The sequence below is a fragment of the Myotis yumanensis genome, unplaced genomic scaffold (assembly GCF_028538775.1).
Source record: "Myotis yumanensis isolate MYYU_CA2020_CCGP unplaced genomic scaffold, mMyoYum1.0.hap1 SCAF_21, whole genome shotgun sequence".
Classification (NCBI taxonomy): domain Eukaryota; kingdom Metazoa; phylum Chordata; class Mammalia; order Chiroptera; family Vespertilionidae; genus Myotis; species Myotis yumanensis.
In genome coordinates this window covers 4,042,445-4,063,370 of record NW_027223772.1, presented here as the reverse complement: position 1 = coordinate 4,063,370, position 20,926 = coordinate 4,042,445, and the positions used below count along the sequence as shown (strand labels likewise).

The following is a 20,926-nucleotide window of genomic DNA, read 5'->3' as shown; positions in this document are numbered from 1 at the left end:
ATTCCTCCCCAGGGAAGGAATGAGGGTGTGGAAGTGGGATAAAGGTTTTCTTTGCCCTCTGAGCAAGGTGAAAGAGAGGCAGTTCCATTCGTGTTTGTGGTTAGACCCGGATGCCCTCTTCCCCCTGCGAGCCCTGCTCACCTGCTCACCTGCTCCCTGGAGGGTGAACCTCTCTCCAACGGTAGAAGTTGGATCTCAATGTTCTGCCTTAGGTTCTGAGGCAAGAAACTTTGTTTTTTCCTCTCTTCCGGACAGGACGGAAAAGATCACAACATGAGAATTCTTGGGCAAGCAACAGCCTCTTCCCAATCAGGGACTACTGAGTGACAGAGCAGGGCCGTTAAAGGTAACCTGCAATGATTAAGAGACACTGCTTCTAATTGTTCTGGATGATGAAGTTCACTGATTGCTGTGAGGCTAAAAGATGCAAAGGAGCTTTAAAAGCTGCGACTGGGACTTGAGGCAGTTTGGAAATGAGATGGCATTACTCGGTGATGAACAGAGACATTGCTTGGTGGCTGGATTTTTGTTTCTGTTTCGTCCCCCCCCACCCCCATGTTTGAGTTTTATACTCAGAATCTCCAATATCTTTCAATTGCCCAAATGACACAGAATTACATGGAATCATTTAATCCAGGGTTAATATCATGAAATGATGACTATATATTAAATATTTCTCGCAACACTAGAAAGAACTTGGTATTGCAAAACATGTGTGTGGTTTTAGAGGTTCTCATTCGTAGTAGCGGAAACCACTTTGGGGGCCGGGGGAGGGATGCTTTCTATACATAATCCTAATTTCTATTTAACATATTTTCATAACTCTTTAAATTGTGTAGCAAGAATTGTAAACTGTAATACTTAGTCATCTGGTCAACTGTAATACTTGAGTCATAATGCTCAATCGGCTTGCATTAAGATGCAAATGTATGGGGATAGAGAGATGGGGAAGATGAATTCTTTTCTTCAGGAAGCTTTCATTGAATGACTCCTACTATGAACGAGGAATACTTGTTATGTTTGGTTTACCCCGTACAAACACCCTGCAGGTAGACAGTGCTCTCCCCAATTTACAGAGCAGAATACTGATGAAGATCTCTCACATAGAAAGTGGCAGGTGGGGGGTGGGCCTTCGAAGTCCATGTTCAGTTCATTACTCCCAGCCTGTTCAAATAAATCCGGCACAATCTCAAAGTATTTCCCCGTGATGAATGCTCCCCTCTGTGAGGCCCTCAAGTCAGAAAATCTTGGAGAAGATAAAGGATTCCCCCTCTCCAGCTGCCCTGGTGCCTTGGATGTGGCCTTGGGGGCCCAGAACGCATCCTTTCTGGTCTGATATCTCCCTCGCCCTCCTGGCCAGAGGGTCAATGCCTTTCCTGAAAGCTGTGAGCTTCGGTAGACTGTCCACTCCCCACCTCTTTCCCTAGGGAAGATGACCCCAGGGCGACCTGACTCCTTTCCCCCACGGAGCTGCCATTCCGCGAGCGGCCGCCAGGGGGTCCCCGCTCGGCGCCCCCGCGCGCCAGCCGCGCGCCGCGAGCGTGTGGGGGCTACTTGGGCGCAGAGAGCCTGCAGCCGGAGCCCCGCGCTCGCTGCCCCGGAGACCGGCGTGGCTTCCCAGGAGTCGCCTCTCCTGCCCCGAGCTCGCCCTCTTCTCTCTGCCGCTGCAGCTCACCCGGCGCAGGAAGCCGACAGGCCCCGGGCCGAAGGTAAAACCCCGCGGTGAGTGAGCACACGCTCCCAGCGAGGGCGGAGGTGGCGCCGCCCGGCAGCTGCTCACGCCCGGTCGCGCCCAGGCGGGCAGAGGTGCTGGGCGCACCTGGGAGCGGGTGCGACGGGGAGCGGGGGGGTGTAGGGGGAGGGGGGAAGGGTCGGGAGGTGGCGGACCCCGCTTCCCCGCCTGCCCACGGCTTGGCTCCCGGCCGGCTCCTCGCGCGTCCTTCCTGGTCCCCACCCTGGGTCCGGGGCCTTGATTTTAAAAGATATATCAACATAACCCAGCTTCTTTCGGGGTACAAGTCTGTCCCCGAACCCGGCGCGAGTCGCAGACGACTGCAGGGTGCGTGCTGGGCTGTGGGTGGCGGGAAGACAAACTTTTACAAAAGTGCGCCGGGCAGGGGCGACGTTTGGGGCGCCGTTTGGGGCGCCTTGATTTAGCAGGAGGCTCGGCGTGGGGCTGCGGAGGGGAACGGCGTTGCGTCCGCCGGGTCGCCCCTGAACTGTGGATGCTTCTTGGGGTGGGGGGGGGGCAAGGGTGTGTAAAGGACCTACAAATCCCGCGGAACCCCAGGGCCGACAACTGTCAAACGTCTGCAATCCCGCCCCTCCCTTTCCCTCTATGAGGAAAAAGGTGAAAACCCTTTAACTTTCCTTGGATTGTTTCTCCCTGATTTGGGACCCCTCCCGGGAGGGTAAACGGCCCACCCCAGGCTCCTGCTAAGCAAGTACAGAGACCCCGAGCTCCTCAGGATGCCCTGGCACCCGCCTTCCTGACCCCCACTCTCCCCCTCCCCCCTACACACACAGCCCCCACACGTCCTTTCCTTGGGGACCACGCCACAGAGGCCATCGAGGTCCTGGCGAATGGCCTTTTGTTTCCCCGCGTCCCCCCTATTGTGTGCTTTCCAACATCTGGCGGGGCTGGGGCGACAAGGAAGCCCCTAGCGCCCTCCACTCCCGCCCCCACGCCAGCCGCCCGGCCCGCTCGCGCCCGGGATCCCGACCCCGGCGAGGCCGCCCCACCCCGGCCCTGCGGTTGGAAGGCGGAGGGAAAGTTGTTCCTTCCCCGCCCCCTCGGCCGCCTGTGGCCCAGGGCGCATTTCTCAGATCGGATCCCGCGCGCGCCGCAGAGGGCGCAGGTCCCACAGGGGGGGCCGCTTTCCAGAGTGCCAGCGAGGCCCCGCTCCAACCCGGGTGTCCTTTGGGGGGGGTTCCGGCGGGTTTCAGTCTCCGCAGCCGGCGGGGATCGGGGCACTCGGGCCGGCAGGGAGCCCCGGTTCTGAGATTTGGAGTTTCCCAGGGTTGGAGAGCTGGCGAGTAGCCTTAAAGAGGACGAGGAGGGAAAGAACCCAGGGCGCCTCAAGCCTTTGCCTGGCAGGAACGGGGAGGTGGCCCCCTACAGAGTGAACGTGGAATGCTGACTGCGCTCAGGGTCCCAAGTTTAAATCCCAGAGCCCTGGCCGCGTTTGGAACAGGAGGACGCTAAGGCCACAGCGCAGATGCCGCCCAGGCAACGTTTGCGTTTCCAAGCGCCAACCTCTGGGACTGGCCCGGAGCGGCCCTGCGGGTGGCGCCCGCTGGATGATGGGTGGCCCTCTAGTCCTGCGTTCCTCTCACAAGTTAGAGGCTCACACGCAGTGCTTGTTCTTAGTGAGTGTGGGCTATTTATGAAGGAACTAGGGCAAACGCAGAGTAGCCTCTTTGAGAAGGCAGGGTCCTCCTCGAGGGTGCTCAGGAAGGGGCTCTGTCTGTGAGGAGGCGGAGTCTGTGCACCTGTTGCTAAGATACTAAGAGCCATACCTATACCGGTGTTTCCTGTGAGATGGCCAATCAGCCCCTGATCTCCCACCTTTTAATCCCTACCCCAAGCCAGGGGAAGGGGGACGGTTCCATCTGAACGCTTGCCACCTGCCACCTCGGTACCCACTCGGGCATTTTAAGTGCCCTTGTCTCTGCAGTTCTAGAAGTTTCCCCGTTACCTGACGCAATAGGACTTTGGCGCTTACTCTTCTTTTTATTGTTTAAAGTATTACAAAGAGTATTACATATGTCTCCTTTCCCCCCCTTGGCATTCCCCCGGTCTCGTATGCCTGCATATAAGCATAACCAATGGACATAAGACACTGGGGGGTAGGGGAGGCGCTTACTCTTAATAAAGAACAAAGGAGCCTGCTAATCAGGAAGGTGGACACATAGAGCACTTTCTCCAGCCATTTCTGGGTTTTACCAGTGGGACCAACAAAAGAAAAAAGTCAAATCTTTGAAGCACCTGAGGCACTTTACAAACACTTCATGATGAAAATGGTCCCGGAGGAAGGTTTGAAATTTAGCAGCAGCAGCCACAGCAGCAGGAGAGAAGCGGCAATAAGAGCTGGGAGGCTCTTAAGTGCCCAAAGGCATCCTTAACAGTGTGGCCCGGCACTGCTGGTCCCAGCTGCCCCAGCAAGGAACGCAGGGTAATTGTAGTGGAAGATAAGCTTCTAGGTTTCTTTAATTTTAGAATGAGATCCCCTCAAAAATTACTGTAGAAAATAGAAACTACAGAGAGGTGACAATGAAAACAAAGGGAGGAGGAATATTATAAACAAGGCTCTGGGGAACAGTCTTCTCCAATTATTTCCTTGGAATAAGTTTCTGGAGGTAGGAGAGCTAGGTCAGAGGAGCTGCTGCCTTTTTAGGATATTTGATTGCCTTATTGTCCTGGAGGGACTTGTGCCAGCTGACCCTCCCCCAACAATAGACAGAGGATCTTTCCTATACCCTACACCCCTCTCACACTCTATAGCAGCGGTACTCAACCTGTGGGTCGTGACCCCTTTGGGGGTGGGACGACCCTTTCACAGGGGTCGCCTAAGACCATCGGAAAACACATATGTAATTACATATTGTTTTTGTGATTAATCACTATGCTTTAATTATGTTCCATTTGTAACAATGAAAATACATCCTGCATATCAGATATTTACATTACGATTCATAACAGTAGCAACATTACAGTTATGAAGTAGCAACGAAAATAATTTTATGGTTGGGGGTCACCACAACATGAGGAACTGTATTAAAGGGTCGTGGCATTAGGAAGGTTGAGAACCAGTGCTCTGTAGTATTTTTTTTTTTTTCATCTCTGCCAGACAGATGGGAAGGGAGTATCTTACTGTCGTCTCCTTTTGCATTTTTTAAGTCATTAAATGTGATGAAACACATTATCTGTTGGTGTTTCTTCCTTAGGGAAGATACTAGTTTGTGTCCTTACCTGTTTTTCAGTGGCCTTGGTTTTTTTTGTTTTTGTTTTTTCCATCTAGAGGTGCTCTTAGCAAAAGCATTCTGTTCTGACTTCTGCCCCTGCCTGTACGATCTCTTCCCTCTTGTACAGCAAACATTTGGCAAGACTACAAACATAAATTACTAAAGTAACTGACATAATCCCAGAAGAGTTATAAGGGAGGCCATGCAAAGGCATTGTTAGAGCAATTCACGGACAATCCAAGTGCGTACTTTCTGCCCAAGTAGTTTGCACACCCCAACTCCTTTACAGCTTGTAGTACTATTGTTTTTGTGTTGTTTTGTTTTTTTTGTAGAACAATTCTGTTGATAAGATGTTTTATTGAGTGGATGATACTAACTCATTTTATGGTCTGCTCCTTCCGCTGATAACCAGCATACCATGATGCACAACTTATTCTTTTAATTATTCTAACTTTTTGACTGAAGTTTGCCTCAGTTTTAGCATAAGACTTCCCGTGTGGCTGTACTGTTTGAGTCCTATACTTGGACGAATCTTGAATCTAAGCAATTTAGCAGCACACTGTTAACACAAATAGCAGGAGGTTTCTCCCAGGGGCTGAACCAGGTACATTTTACCCTCTTTTGTGAATTTGTGTAGCCGAAACCCCGATGCTAGAGTTCTTGCTTGAAGGTAGACAGGTGATTCTGAAATGGGTTGGAGGAGAAAGAGGAAGATAAAGTTCATTTCAGCTAGACAGTGGATTAATACAGATGAGGGACCACATAAGAAAATTTAAGTAAATAATCTAGGTAATTGCCAAAACCGGTTTGGCTCAGTGGATAGAGCGTCGGCCTGCGGACTGAAAGGTCCCGGGTTCGATTCCGGTCAAGGGCATGTACCTTGGTTGCGGGCACACCCCCAGTAGGAGATGTGCAGGAGGCAGCTGGTCGATGTTTCTCTCTCATCGATGTTTCTAACTCTCTATCCCTCTCTCTTCCTCTCTGTAAAAAATCAATAAAATATATTTAAAAAAAAAAAAAAAATAATCTAGGTAATCTGGGTACAAAATAACTTCTAAAGAGATAAAATATATTAAAGTGTCGTGTATTATTAGAATAATTTACTTAACATGGAGAAAGTGATCTTCTCATTGGGAAAATACAATATGAAATTCTACCATAGTATGACTGTGGGCCTTTCATTTCAGACACACAAAACAATGAAGTCAGATACTACACTTTTCTGTATCATTTTCCACCCCATTTACATGTAGAAGTCAAATAATATGCATTAGGAATGAACAGTGCTGTCTGTCTGCATTCGAATCATGGGCTCTCAAAGGTTAAACAGGATCTTAATGGTTTCTAATTCAACCATCCAAAACGAGAGAGTGGATCTTCACTCTCCTACAAACTTTGCATCATTTCAAATAAACCAAGCTGAGAAACAAATGGGCCAGAAATTTCAAGTTTTGTGTGTGTTTTTTTCTTTTTGAGAGCAGGGAGAGAAAAGGAGGGTTTTAATTATGAAAGTTTGTATAAGCTTTTTAAACAAGTTGAACTTCAGACTAAACAACCTGGGCAGCAAGAGGGCTCAGTCATTGATGTGTTCCATTTTCAAACATTCTCTGATCCATATTCTCTAGCCATTGGCTTGGTGAAGTTGAAAGGTGAAGTTCAAAGCACGTACAAAATAGAAAAAGGAAAGAGGAGAAGAGAGTAGAAGCAGGAAAGGGAATAGCATTCCTTTAAAACTTTGTAACAACCCTGACCGGTTTGGCTCAGTGGATAGAGCGTCGGCTTGCGGACTGAAGGGTCCCAGGTTTGATTCCGGTCAAGGGCATGTACCTCGGTTGCTGGCACATCCCTAGTAGGGGGTGTGCAGGGGCAGCTGATCGATGTTTCTCTCTCATCGATGTTTCTAACTCTCTATCCCCCTCCCTTCCTCTCTGTAAAAAATCAATAAAATATATTTAAACAAAAACAAAAAACTTTGTAACAAGACTCTTGGTCACCCCAGGACGGTGGCCTTACCTCTCTTAGGTTAATGTGGCTGATGTTGCAAGGCCAAACTTTAGAGACAGTAAACATTACATATGCTACCACCAATCCAGCAGAGAGCAGGCTTAAAGAATAGCCCAGCAGTTCTTAAAAGAAAATAAAGGAGGAGGAGATTTTGGAGAGAAATGAAATGTTAGTTTTTAAAAAATCTACCTTATTTCCTTCTGAGTAGTTCTATGAGTGTCTGAAAGTAGCAGAAACATCTTCTGATTTCCACTTGGACGATCTTCCAGGCACAGTGACTATACTGCTTGTCTTGCAGGAAACTGCTTATCCTGTGGAAATACCTCCTCAGTTCTAAGTTGCTGGGCTGGGGGGTCCTAGCTCCCGGGTGTCTCCTCTCATCCTCCTCCATCTCTTCCTTGTCTTCATTCCCCTTCTCTTCTTTCAAGCATTGTTCCAGGTACTGCAGTTGCTGATCAAGTCCGGTTTGGATTTGTCCCAGGTATTTCTCTTCCCCAGTGGACTGGAAGGTAGATTGAGTCAAGATGCTGAAGGCCAGCATGGACATTTCATAGAAGGTCCCCTTGATGTCTCTGTGCAAAAGAGGCTGGCTATCTGCTAGGACCTCTCGGGGCAACTCAAAAGCTTTGTTTTCTCGTAGGCACTCCAGAGGAAATGATTTGCTCATATTGGTCAGAAGCTTCACATTTTGCCAGGTGATTCTACGAAGATGAATATGTAGCAAGTCACAGCCCAGAGAGAGTGTGCCAGTGATGAACAGGCCCATGAGGCACACCGGCCACACACACTTTCGAATCATGTCAGGCTGGGCGTTCATTTTTCTCCTAAGCCAAAGGATTCACAATACTCCAGATTAACGACGCTGTGCTAGGTCTTACGTATGCCGTTGTGTGCCTTTTATACACCTGAATATCTTCAGTGGGGAGGAGTTTTCTCATTTGTCATTGTATGGTTCTCAGGGTTTCGGCCCCTTTCCTTTACCTCTGAGGCTTTTTTTTTTTTTTTCCACTTTGGGTGACTACATTGACTTTGGAAATTCCTAGAAGCCCGGATGACCCATCTCAGTAGTATAGATCATAGTAACAAGACTGGTGCAGAGTATTTGAGAAAGAACTGTAGGCTGTGTCTCTATACACTCACCCACCAGTATGACATAAGAAAAAGGGATCCTCCAAGAATTTAATCATAGACATTGACCAAGCCACTATGATTATTTGATTGTAAGGCTAATCTTGTTAAATTAAGCTTCTAGATTTGGATAATTTCTCTTTTTATTTGATTTTTCCAGGCCTCACAAAAGATAAAAACAAAACAAAACACAGTTGGTCAATTGATCGTAGCATTTATCAAATAAAGGACTAACCTGGCTGGGTTTTCTGTTGCCTTTAGAAAATGTTGATATTCTTTTGTTGTTGTTGTTAATCCTCACATGAGGATATTTTTTCCTCCCATTGATTTTTAGAGAGAGTGGAAAGGAGGTTGGAGAGATAGAGAGGAAGAGAGAAACATCAGTGTGAGAGAAACACATCGATTGTTTGCCAGTTGCCTCACGCATGTGCCCCGGCGCTCTAACCACTGAGCAACTGGCTGGGGTAGAAAATGTTGATATTCTCTGACTATTCTTTCCTTTACTTAAAACCGAGCCAGGGCTTCCATCTAATAAGACTCAGTTCCAATTCAGTTGAACATAGAATACATGGGAATTCAATGTACTATTCTTGAAACTTTTCATTAAAAAACCACATATGTTTATATAAATACACACGTATATTTGTAAGTACATGCACAGCCTCTATAAGGTGCAAAGCACATCTGAGGGCAACACCTTCTTGTATACCTCACGTAACAACTTCTAACTCATGGCTGTTGTTAACCATCTTTAAGTTCCCTGTATTTTCTTCCATGTACAGTGTTGTCATTTTATTTCCTTCACCCAAATTTTTCTGCCTTTATAGACATTCCACATCATATCCTCATTTATTGCAAACTGTAGTTTCAGCACCTAGCACATGCCGGTCACTGGGCAAGGTCCTGAAGAAGGAGGGGTAAGGTACAGTCCAGGACCTCCAGGGGCCTGTCTGTGATGGAGAAGCAGGCATGACTCCTTTCAGGGAGCAGGAGTCATTGATAGGCCCTCCCTGGAGCAAGGACCTCATTCCCCAAGTCCTATAACTATTCACTGATGCTGATGTTGACAATATGCATTGACAAAGAAGAAAAGATGGTTGACATGCATATCTTTCCCACCGTTAGTATTGCCTGATTTAGCAAATAAAAACACAGAACACCTGGGCAATATTTGGGATGTACCTATAAAATCATTCAATGTTTGTTCCAAATTGAAACTTGACTGGGTTTTCCCTATTTTACCTGGCAACCCTCTCCACCATGCAAGTTCCCACTGACCTCATAAAGCACAAGTCAGACATGAAGTTCTCTGCAGGAAGCTCGTCCCCTGCTAGCCATCACCTGGTGCACAGGTGCATTCAATTGTGTTTCTCTGCATTGGCTTTACTGTGTACATATCCCTAACCATGTGCACTCCAAAGGGGGAACTTGCCATGTTAACACAAAATAGTACACACACACACACACACACACACACACTCACACAGTGACTCTGATCAGAAGCACTATTGGATGATCAGTCTTTAGTCATACCTCTGTTCCATAAAAGCCATCCCCTCTGAATATATCTCAAAATATAATCATAAAATTGAAAAGAAACACAGTGTAAGGAAACATCCTTGCCGAAATGTGTCACAACTGCCCAGCCTGTCACTAGTGGGCTGTGTGTGGCCATGGCTACTGTTTCCCCGATCTCTGTTCTCATTTCTCTAGTGATGTCCTGAGATTATTTACATTGGTCAAGCTTTCCTCAGAGGGCAAGCTGGTTGGCAGGCTTGCCCTGTTGTTGATGGAACTGTGGGAAGTGCATGTGGATCACACGGTGAATAGTAATGGGCAGGACACAATTTGTTTGACAAAATATCAATGAGCCACTTCAGTCTAGACAAGATAACTGATTCAGCTCAGGGGCATTTGGCATCTGCGGGTAAGATTCATTGCTTTTCGTGGAAAGGCAAGTTTCAATCCAGCACTTGAGAGTAACGTGTTGGAGTAACATGTTGATCATCCATGTTACTCAGAACTGGAGCGTAAGTCATTTCATTTGGGGTCAGTAGGTGATTGGGCCCAGCAGAGAGCTCAGAGATGGGATGCCTGTGTCCGTGTCTGGCCGTGCTTCCCACAGGACGTGGGGACAACAGCCACCACAGAGTTGTGTGCAGCTCTGTTAGCGCCAGACCCACCCTGGAGACCCACCCTGGAGCTCCATCAACTAGGCTTTCTCTCATTCCTCCTGTTTCCTGCCTTGGGATTAGCCTCTCCTGTGGCCCCCTTGTCTCTTTCTCTCTCAGTGATGGACCGGATGTAGACATGTGTAATGACTGCACAAGTAACACCTGGATAGGTTCTTATTGTAAAAATTTAAGCATTTCAGATACATGAAAGCCAGGATTGTCAACTCAGCCTCCGCTCATGCCCTGTCCTCCCAGGCAGTAGCTACAGGTATCAGTTTAACTAGGTGTCCTTACTTGATATCTGTCTCCACACTAAACACTAAGCTTTGTGAGTGCAAGTGCAACAACTGGCTTGTTGGCTGCACCCTCTGAGTGCCCAGCAGACCCCTAGGAGATCAGGGGAGACCTGGGTCACTTTCATGGATGATGTGTGGCTTGGGAGTTGGGTGACTTGCATATATATTTAATTGCTAAAAAAGGATTATAAAAAGTGTAGTATGCATTGAGGTTTCATCCTGTAAGTGTATCCCTGTGACTGTCTATATGCTAAGAATATAAATAATCTACATTATAAACCCTTTGTGAATATGAGGCCCAGGATAAGTGGGTCACCAGACCAGGATCCTATCTTGGCACCCTGCACACAGTGGGTACTCAATAATTCTTTGTTGGATGACTAGCTCCTGGTGCTGGCTGACAGTCCTTGGTGTTCCTTGGCTTGTGGATGCTTCACTCCAAGGAAGTCATGTGTCAATAACAGGGAAGTTATTTTGGGGTTTAGTTGAGGTATAGGGGTCTGGGTAGGACAAAGTCAGGGGTTGAGGACAGTTGAGTCCACAGAATGGCAAATGGAAGCACCAGTGTCTGTTCAGTGTCCTCTCTTCCTCCCGTTGCTGTTCTCTGGGATTCCCTGGGGCTGGTTAGGTCGAGAACATTGTGTAGTTGACTCATGTATCTTTCCCTACAGGCAAGACTTGTGCCTTAATTTTGTTTTCATGGCATCCCTTCTGTAAGAGACTAACTGCTTGTTGAATAAAAGACTGCATGTGATTTCTTATGTTTTTCAAGTTTGGGTATTAACCTGTGAGGCTCACCTGCTGAGACGTGATCAGATCATCCCTCCCACTTCCACCCCCAATAGTGCCACTTCCTGTTTTAAATGCTCCGATGAGCTGTTACTGTATCATACCACTCAAAGAGGGACTCTTGGGGCAAACTTACTCTTGGTTCTGTCTTTAGCCCAGCTTCGGGTCATACCTATAGTAACTTCCCACACAGGAGTCTTTTGAGCTCTAAGAGAATGATCCCTGATAAAAGGGAATTTAACATGGTGGAGTAAGGATTCAAATATATGAGTACACACCATCAGTAAAACCTACCCTCAGTTTTGGGATTCCCAGAACAGCTTCCATCCATGTGTTTGTCACACTATGGTTTCTCTTGGTCCATCTGAACCCCAATGGGGATTTCATTTCTGACCGCATAATGTTTCGGACGTTGGCAATGAAAGATAACACCTTCGAGAATAATCCTCCACTTTACCCCGGAGTAGATGTGGGTTTCTTCCCAGACCACATCAGAGAGTGCCTGTAGTCTAGAAAGAAATGACAGGAGTGGAGTGGGTGATGGACAGGGATGTCCACTTGTCTAGGATAAATATTTTAAAAGGAGTTGCCTCTATTGCATAGATGAGGATAGTGTCTTCTTTTAATCACTATCATCTTGTATGTGGTCATAAGGTTTCTTGACATTCATAAAGAACAAAAAAGGCATTATTATGGAAAAATTTAAGTGAGCTTCTTTTAGACTGACAGAAGACTCACATGCTCCAAGTTTTAGGTTTTTGTTTTTTTCTAATGTTTGAGCAATGACTGAGTTTGGGATGGTGTCTAAGAAAAGGAGTTGCGGCGGGAGGTATTAATTTCCTAGAACTGCTGTGAAAGTTTCCACAAACTGGGTGGCTTAAAACAACAGAAATTTATTCTCTCAGAAGGCTGTAACCAGAGTCATTAGGAATATGTTTCCTCCAAACCTGCTAAGGAAGAACCTTTCCTCACCTCTTCTAGCCCCCGGTGATGGCTGGCAGTCCTTGGTGTTCGTTGGCTTGTGGATGCGTCACTCCAATCTCTGCCTCTATTGTCACGTGACCCTGTCTTCCACACATTGCCTTTAGGTATTCTTTGGCAACTATCTGCCCAGTCATTAATAAGAATAAAGGATACTTTTATTTAATAGTTACAAAGTACCAGGTCTTTATGTAAATTACCTGTAGTTCTCACAGCCACTATGTAATGTAAATGCCATTATCCTCAACTTAAAAGGAAGAAATAAAAGCTTAGAAATACTAAGCGACTTGCCCAAGGTCACATAACTGACAGGATCAGGATTCAAACCTAGGTCTGTCTGAGGCCACATTGTATTTTTACAGGATCTGGTGGTGCAAAATCCACTGTGTACAAAAGGACTTGAAGCAGCTTATAAAAGATACACAATAGTAGAGAATAAAAAGTAGTTAAATCAGAGTTGAGGGAAAGCAAGTGCAAGTAAACAAAGTGGAGTCAGGGGTAGAGCTAGGGCATGAGAATGCCTCATAATGGCCAGCGTCATCATTGCAGAGGGCTGCACATCTGTCTAGAAGCAAAGAGAAAATATAATCTGTTAAAGTCATCACAGTGTCCAAAAGACAGAACAAGCCAGTAACAAGGCTAAAACCCCAGTAGAAGCAGAGCTTTCCTTGGTACTGAGTCCTGGGAAGGATTTTCCTTTGGGCCTTCAAGAAGAGAGCACTGCCCAGCTGGTGTGGCTCAGTGGTTGAGCATCCACCTATGAACCAGGAGGTCACGGTTTGATTCCAGGTCAGGACACATGACCAGGTTGCTGCCCAATCCCCTGTAGGGGGCATAGAGGAGGCAGCTGATCAATGATTCTCTGTTATCATTGATGTTTCTATCTCTCCCTCTCCCCTCCTCTCTTAAATCAAAAATATATCTAAAAATAATAATAATAAGAGAGCACTATGGGACTTTTTGGGTAAAGATACCAGCCACTTCCTTATGAGGTAACATCACCACCACCACCACCACCACCACCACCACCACCACCTCTGCCATCACGTGGGGGACAGGACTGCACCTCATAACCTCCCTCCATGGAGGCCATGTCCTTGGCAGGCATTCCGTAGGGGCTTGTTGAGTTTTCTCATGTTGAGCTCCGGATTGGAGTTCAGAAGTTCAGCTGGACTGGGAGAGCGTTTCTTCTTCGTGGCTCAGAGTGGGGGAAAGCGTGGTCACACACGCTGGCATCCTCAGAGGCGCTGGCGGACAGCCTGTTTGGCATTCCCAGAGCCCCCGCCCAGACCCAGCCCTGCACTTCCTGTGATTCCTACAGAGGAGCTTCGGGGAAACTATCTGTAGGCACGACTCTCCTCCATTTAAAGTCAGAACAGGAAAAACGAGCTATCATGCTGTCATGTTGACCCAGTGCCACACACAACATGGCAACGTGCGCTGGGCTTGCACAGAGTTCTAGGGTTCATTTGCTGTCCCCTCTGAGAGCCACAGCCTTAGATGTGGAAACTCCAGGAGGTGGCCTGTGGTTCCATTCTACATTGAGATACACTGTTCCCCCCCGAAAGGGCTTTCATAAGTTGAATCATAAAATTCAAAGCCAGGATAGCCTGGTATACCCAAATGTTATAGGTGATGAAATATTAAGACACATCCTCTTGGGATTATCAATATTGAAAACCTGGATATTTAGAGGAAAACTGTGAAGGGCCACATGGATGGTCCCAGAGCAAAGACTTCTTTGTATTCCCAAGAGATATGAATTAAGAGAACCGAAATTCAGATGGCCCTCTTCTGGGAATGGTGTCTACTGACATTCATAATGGTCCAACATTTGACATGCCACCGACACTGTCCTAAATACAGCGCTGGCATAGCTAGGCATTCCTGAACCCCGGGGAATAGAACTGTTTACCTTCATACCGAGGAGGCTGGGAAAGCACCGGCATTTGCATGTGGCATGTGCCCAGGCTGACTTCGAGGAATTCACGCTGTGAGACCTAAAGTTCTACCGAGGTTGGCTAAAATGAAACAAACAAACAAGCACATGTCAGCAGGGCCTGGGGTGGGTCCGTGTGTGATAAATGTGTCTGTGACAGGATCGAGCGTGCTTTCCTTACTGAGGAGCAGGAAGTCATTGTGACTGTGTTGAAGGCACAGACACAGAGTCAGAAAGGTAAATTAAAAAAAAAAAAAAAGCTTCTTTGAGTAATGAAAACAACTAAAAGGAATTGGGATTGCCCTATATCTATCCCCACCAGGACAGGGGATAGAGCAGTAACACTTCTTGCCAAATGTGATAATACAGGTTTTATGGATGGTACATGGGACAAAGAATGCTAAAAGTATTGCCTATACCAGTGATGGCAAACCTTTTGAGCTCGGCGTATCAGCATTTTGAAAAACCCTAACTTAACTCTGGTGCCGTGTCACATATAGAAATTTTTTGATATTTGCAACCATAGTAAAACAGAAACTTATATCTTTGATATTTATTTTATACATTTAAATGCCATTTAACAAAGAAAAATCAACCAAAAAAATGAGTTCATGTGTCACCTCTAACACACGTGTCATAGGTTCACCATCACTGCCCTATACATTGCGTCCATCTATCATCCATCATCCATCCATCCATCCATCCATCCATGTATCCGTTAGTCTCTGAGGATATGATGCCTAAAACAAGGTATTAAAAAAGAAAAGGAAAAGTTTATGTGCCCATAGAGTGTCCAGATTTTCAGATAATACAGATGAAAAGTAATACAGGTGTTACAAGTGCTGTGAAAGACATCAACAGGGCAAGAGGGTAACTGGGGAAGGTGATGGCGTGAATTAAATGTGAAGGATGAAGAAACATCAACAATGTAAAGAACTGGAGGGTGGGCATTCAGACAGAGAGAACTAGAAGTCCCAAAGCCCTGATGGAAAAGAGCTTGGGATGCTCAAGGAATATAAAGGAGATTAGTTGGGTTGGAGGGAAGGGAGTGGGGAGGTTGGCACTAAGACAGGTTGGGATTGGGTAAGGGTGGCGCGCCAAGATGGAGTTCCAATTTTATTCTCATACCAATGAAGACACATGAGACAATTTTAAGCAGGAGAGTAATGTGAAATGGCATGTGCTTTAAGGAGGTCATTGTCGGGACACAATTTGGTCAAGAGCAGATACTTCAGTAGGTCAGGTGAGTGTGGTGACCTAGATAAAGGTAGCAGCAGTAGAGATGGAGAGAATAGACTGATTTGAAAGATATGTTTAGTAAGTTACTTAACACTCATCTGAGTCCCGATCACATCTTTGATGATCGAAGGTAGTTTTCCAGATGTGACATTGATAATCCACTGGATTATAAGGTCTGTACTGTATCGACATGATTGTTTTTTGATAACCAGTATGTAATTTCATTTGGCATTACATCTTTAACTGGATGGCCTTAAACTAGGCTAGGTCTCATACGCTGGACAGCAAAATAAATAATTTACTTAATTGGACTTAGGTTGGAGCTGAGGCTTAAATTTCCCAGGGTTAACCTGAGGATTAAATTCCTGAGACTGTCCCCCGATGTATTTCCTGTGGGTACACAGAACAAATGTATATCCCTGTACGTTTTGACATTTAAATAAAACAATGTATTTTATGATCAATCATGGATTACTATCTGTAGTTCTCTCATAATGGAATATAATCATACAATTCTGAAGTTAAGAAAGTGATGCCAATCTGTTATTTACTAAATATAGACAAGAGCTTATAGCTGACCACTCCAATCCTCTCAAATTGATTTTATTTAAAATCTTAGACGTGTCTAATTGTCAGAAATGTCCCTCTGTCCCAATGCTCTGACACAAACTATACTCCCATGATGCACTGCTGTTTAATAGGCTGAATCAAGATGTTCTTGTCTCTAATACTAGTCTCTTCTTGTGCCACAGAAAGATTAAATAAATGAAAAGAAGATTCTATATTTCAAAGTTTTCAACATTTTTCTTAAGCTTTTGACGTGTCTGATGGGTTACCTAGTGTAGAGGCTAGTCTTCTTAGTTTAAGATTATTTGTGTTTTTTTAATGAGCTCGTGTCTGATTTGGCACACAATGGTTAGATCCATAATTTTACAATAATCTAGCAGTACTCCATAATTTTGCAAATACCCCTGGACTTCCAGATGCTTCAGGCACCAGCTGCTGTAACAAACACATCCAAAAATGTGAAATGGCTCACGCATGATGGAAGCATGTAAAGTGTGGAACAGAGGTAACTTGAGCTGTAGTGGGCTTTTCTTCCAAGCAGTGACCAGGGTCACAGATGCCTTTGATCTTGTGGCTCTGCCATCTCCCATGTGGCTTCCAAGGTTTCAGGGTTTATCTTCAAAAAGCTGGGACAAAAGGGCAAGAGCTGGAGGTTGTCCAGAGGAGTGTTATCTGGGCTGGGCTTGGAGGGCCCACATCACTTCCAATTACATCCCATTGGTGGGAACTTAGTCGCATAGTCACAGCTCAGTACCAGGAATGCCAGGAAGTATGGTCCAGCCATGTGCCCAGGAAGAAGAGGGAACAGTTCGGTGAGCAGCTAGCCCATCTCTGCCCTGCCTCTGATCCATTTGGAAAAAGAGTCTAGCAATCAAAATGTGGTAGCACTGGTATGAGTTGGCTTGGGGCTTGGGTTGGCACGGAAATGACACAGTGCAGATACCCATTAGAGATTTTTAAAAATCCATTTGAAGAGAATTGGAGTTGTCAACCACAGGCAGCTTTCTAGTGGGGATCTTTTCTTTTTCTGAAGAGTAGAAGAAGTATTGTTGAAACAAAATAGCTTTAATTTCTTTTTCAAGGCTATACAAATAAGGGAAATGATTCATTTTGGTGTCTTTTTTTTTTTTTTTTAAAGCATGCTTTCCTTACAAGAAATCTATTTTGGTAGAAAGACACTGTCATTTGCTTTCTTTAAAAATCAGAATCTCTGAGACTTATTCCCCATGGGGACCAACATGCAGAAGGAGATCCTTCACTATCATCCAGTGTGAACTCTGCACTGGTCATTAGCCAGACCGCGAGCACAGCGTCACCAAGTGTGCATACACCATTTCACGTTGTCACCAGAAGAATCCTGCAAGGTCCCATTTTACAGTTTTGAGGGACCAAGGCTACAAAGGAGTTATATAACGTGGCAAAGGCCACCCCAAACTAAGGCCTGCCCGACTTTCTGTTCAACTGTATTGAAGGGAAAAATAAGTGTCTCATGTCAGATGTTGTTTTTTTTTAATAAAGAAGAAAATGTGTTTGTTACCTACTAACATCACAACAGTAACCTAAACAAAATAGGTTTCTTGGAAAAGATTTTAGCTTCTGACAAAATGAGTTAAACACACTTGGGTCCCTTTTTCGCCCGTGGAGCACGAGGTCATTTCCCTGTCTACGGAGTCAGTTTAGAGGCTGCACGCTGTTTGTAGGCTGGCGGGACATAGGAGACCAGGACAGTGGGATTATAGGGTGTGGCTGGAATTCACTTTAGGCTTCTGGGGCACAGGGAGGAGCCAATCAATGATTCTCTTGTATCATTGATGTTTCCATCTCTCCCTCTCCCGTCCTCTCTGAAATCAATAAAAATATATATTTAGAAAATCGCTGCTTTAGCTGAAAGGTATTTATTATGATACTAGAGGCCAGATGCACGAAATTCGTGCAAGAGTAGGCCTTCCTTCCCCCAGCTGCCGGCACCGGCTTCCCTCTGGCACCTGGGACCCGGGCTTCCCTCGCAACCCTGGCTTCATCCGGAAGGTCATCTGGAAGGACATCTGGTCTAATTAGCATATTACGCTTCTATTATTAGAGATGGGGGAAATAGTTCCTTCACAAATTGTTCCAGGATTCAAATCTGTCCTGAGTGCATATTTCAAAAAGTCATATTTCCCAAATGTATTCTTTTGTTTCCCCAAACAGATGTGGGGCTCTTGGTTAGCGCCAGTTCATAGTTCTCTAGTGGTGCTTTCTTCTTATCCTCCTACTAGGTAACTTTGAATTCCAGACAAAACAACAACTCGTCAGTTGCCAAATTCATCCCAAAAGAAAAATTAATTTGTTATTATTTATCATTATCAATATGACTACTTGGACAACCTAAAGCTCCTCCCAGATGAATTATTTCTAAGAGTTACTTTAGAGGTGAAGTAGGTTATAGTTTCTGAATGCTGAATCTGTAGGAAATGACTTTGTTGGTAATTGGTCATTATTTAAAAGACATTTGTTGAGACTTCGCTAGATGTTGGAGAGTCAGTCCTGACTCAGAGGTTCTTTCAACCCTGGGCTGGCCGGTAGATCTGAGGGCATTCAGTCACTCGCTCCCATGGAAGCTACTTAAAACCATCAAGGACAAACTCTTCAGCTTAATTGCCTGTACCAAATGCCATGTGTAGCTGCTTCCTGAAGCAACCAAGAAATCAACTGAGATCCGGAAACCCTTTTAGAAAAGCAGGTTTTCTTGCCGGTCCTGATGGCCATAAGATTTATTCTAAAACAGCTAGGATCACAGAGTGTGTGTTCTGAGTGGCACACTCAGGGCTGCAAAGTAGTGTAAGAGCTGCCCAGTGAGGAGGAATTAAGCACTGTGCAGAATATGCCGAGTAACAAGAGTGGGATAGTGAGTAAATGCTCTGTGAACTCAGCGACACACAGAGGTCGCCTCTGGCTGCAAAGACAACAGGAGAAGGAGAGTGTGAAGGGCGAGTAGAAGATACTCGTGGGTGTGGATCCCAGCCCGGTCTCTTACTAGCTATGAATATCTTAGTATGTGGAAGCCTCGGTTTCTTCATGTGCCAAAAGGAACCACAGCATCCACTCATAGACACGATGATAAAAATGTAGAGTGCCTAGATGAGCACTTTAGTGTCTGGAATGGGGAAAACTCTCAGTAAGTCCTATCAGCAAATACAGTAAAGCACTCCGTAAATAGTTTTGTGCGTTTTCTTGTCTATAAAGGAGCAATATTACATCATAGGGCAGTGGTCAAGATGAAATAAGGTGACAATTGAAAGGCCTGGCACAGTGTCTGCCATGTGGTAGGCGTGTGATAATATTTACTATTGTTCTCAGTGAAAAATGTGGCAGATGACACCTCAGACACAGGGAGGAGACACACAGCCTGGCCTGGCCGGGCTTGGCAGGTTGCCCAGGCCTCTTGGACACAGGAGTTGTTCAACTGAATAGTAATTGAGGGGTAGATGGTGGTTGTAAAATGTGCGAAACATACAGGAAGAACCTCTTCATTAGGGATATCGATGGAGAATTCCAGGATTTTGGAAGAAAATCAACTGAGCAATCTCTAAGTTTTTCTGATGCTGGGATTCTGTGGTTCCTGCAGAACTTTTAGTGATTCCTGGGAAAGAGGCCAGGGAATGAGACATCCCCACCGTGGAGCTGCTGGGCTCCGCCTGGAACACACTAACGGTAAGGCAATGTCTGCACTCTTGGGTTTTGACAATAGCAGCTCATGTGCTGAGGAGAGACAATGTTTTTTTTTTTTTTTTCATGTGGCAATACGCTCAAGTATTTGATTTGACAGGTAAGACACCATGAATGTATTTGGTGACTTGTCATTTCTCGTGCCTGTTTTTCCACCTTGAGTTTGAGATTCCGAGTCAGAGAGAGAACAGAGAAGAAAAACCCCAGGTCCCCAGGAAATGAGTCTTCAGGCAGAACTGAAACACGAATACTTTGTGTGTATGAGTCATCAGGCAGGGTCTGGGTTTGCCGCCGCGCACCTGCGGGCTGGGGCAGGAGAAGACCCTCCCCAGGCGGGAACACTGCACACCCTGGGCTCCCGGGAGGAGCCTGGGAGGTGTGTGGACTCCCCGCAGAGCAGGGCCATGGCACTGGCCAGAGTTCCCGGACAATGTAGTGCAGCCTTCCCCCAGAGTCCCATGAAATCTTATGTGGAAAATAAACTGCCAACAAGTTAAAGAGGTTTCTTACTGCCCGACTTGAGACCTCTGACAGGCAGTAAGAGCCGCGAGCATCCCAAGGAGGGAGACTGTGAATGGCACACTTCCCACACTTACTGGAAAGCGGTCCTTTTTGATGGAGAACGCATCTAGGGACCAGAGGCCTGAGCAGCCATTTGTGCAAAGCTGACTTGGGGCCAGGACCACCCGAGGAAATCATTTCTTTGTTCTCACCCTCTCCCAGGGGTCCAGATACAGACACAGGTTTTGGGGCATCTCTACCTTTCCAATGGCCAAATGGGGGCCACTGCCCCGGAGAGCACCGTCATTTGGGAAAACCTGATGGGACTTGGTAGGGAAGATAATGGGCCTCCAAAGATAAGCACGTTCTAATCCCAGAACCTGTGACTATTTCCCCGCCATGGCAACAGAGTTAGCACATGGGACTCAGTGAGAGAGCTTGAGGTGGGCAGCTATCCTGGATGATCATGGGTGCTTCTAAACAGGAGGCTGGCGGTGGGAGTCTGAGGAGATGCAGGGACAGAGCAGAGGTGAGGGTGAGGTGGGCCCGGAGGCAGGGAGTGTGCATGGCCTCTGGAAGCTGGAGAAGGCAAGGAAGTGGGTTTTCCCCGGAGCCTCTGGAAGGAACGCAGCCGG

The 20,926-nt window shown here is 46.2% G+C and overlaps 2 protein-coding genes across 5 annotated transcripts in view; one reads left to right on the top strand and one right to left on the bottom strand.

Moving 5' to 3' along the window:
* The first annotated feature begins 1,559 nt into the window (after nt 1-1,559).
* The window catches only part of MOB3B (MOB kinase activator 3B), a 183,072-nt gene continuing 163,705 nt past the window's right edge, over nt 1,560-20,926 (top strand). For 2 of the 4 annotated variants that reach the window (XM_070400797.1, XM_070400798.1), the window contains exon 1: nt 1,560-1,709. The gene's annotated coding sequence lies outside the window, so the exon portion shown is untranslated. Of the gene's footprint in view, nt 1,723-20,926 lie in introns of all 4 variants that reach the window. The other 2 variants (XM_070400795.1, XM_070400796.1) reach the window with 1 other exon arrangement.
* Nucleotides 7,160-7,786, bottom strand: IFNK (interferon kappa). Its single transcript, XM_070400893.1, has one exon. It carries the CDS (start codon nt 7,784-7,786, stop codon nt 7,160-7,162), a length of 627 nt encoding a protein of 208 aa, XP_070256994.1.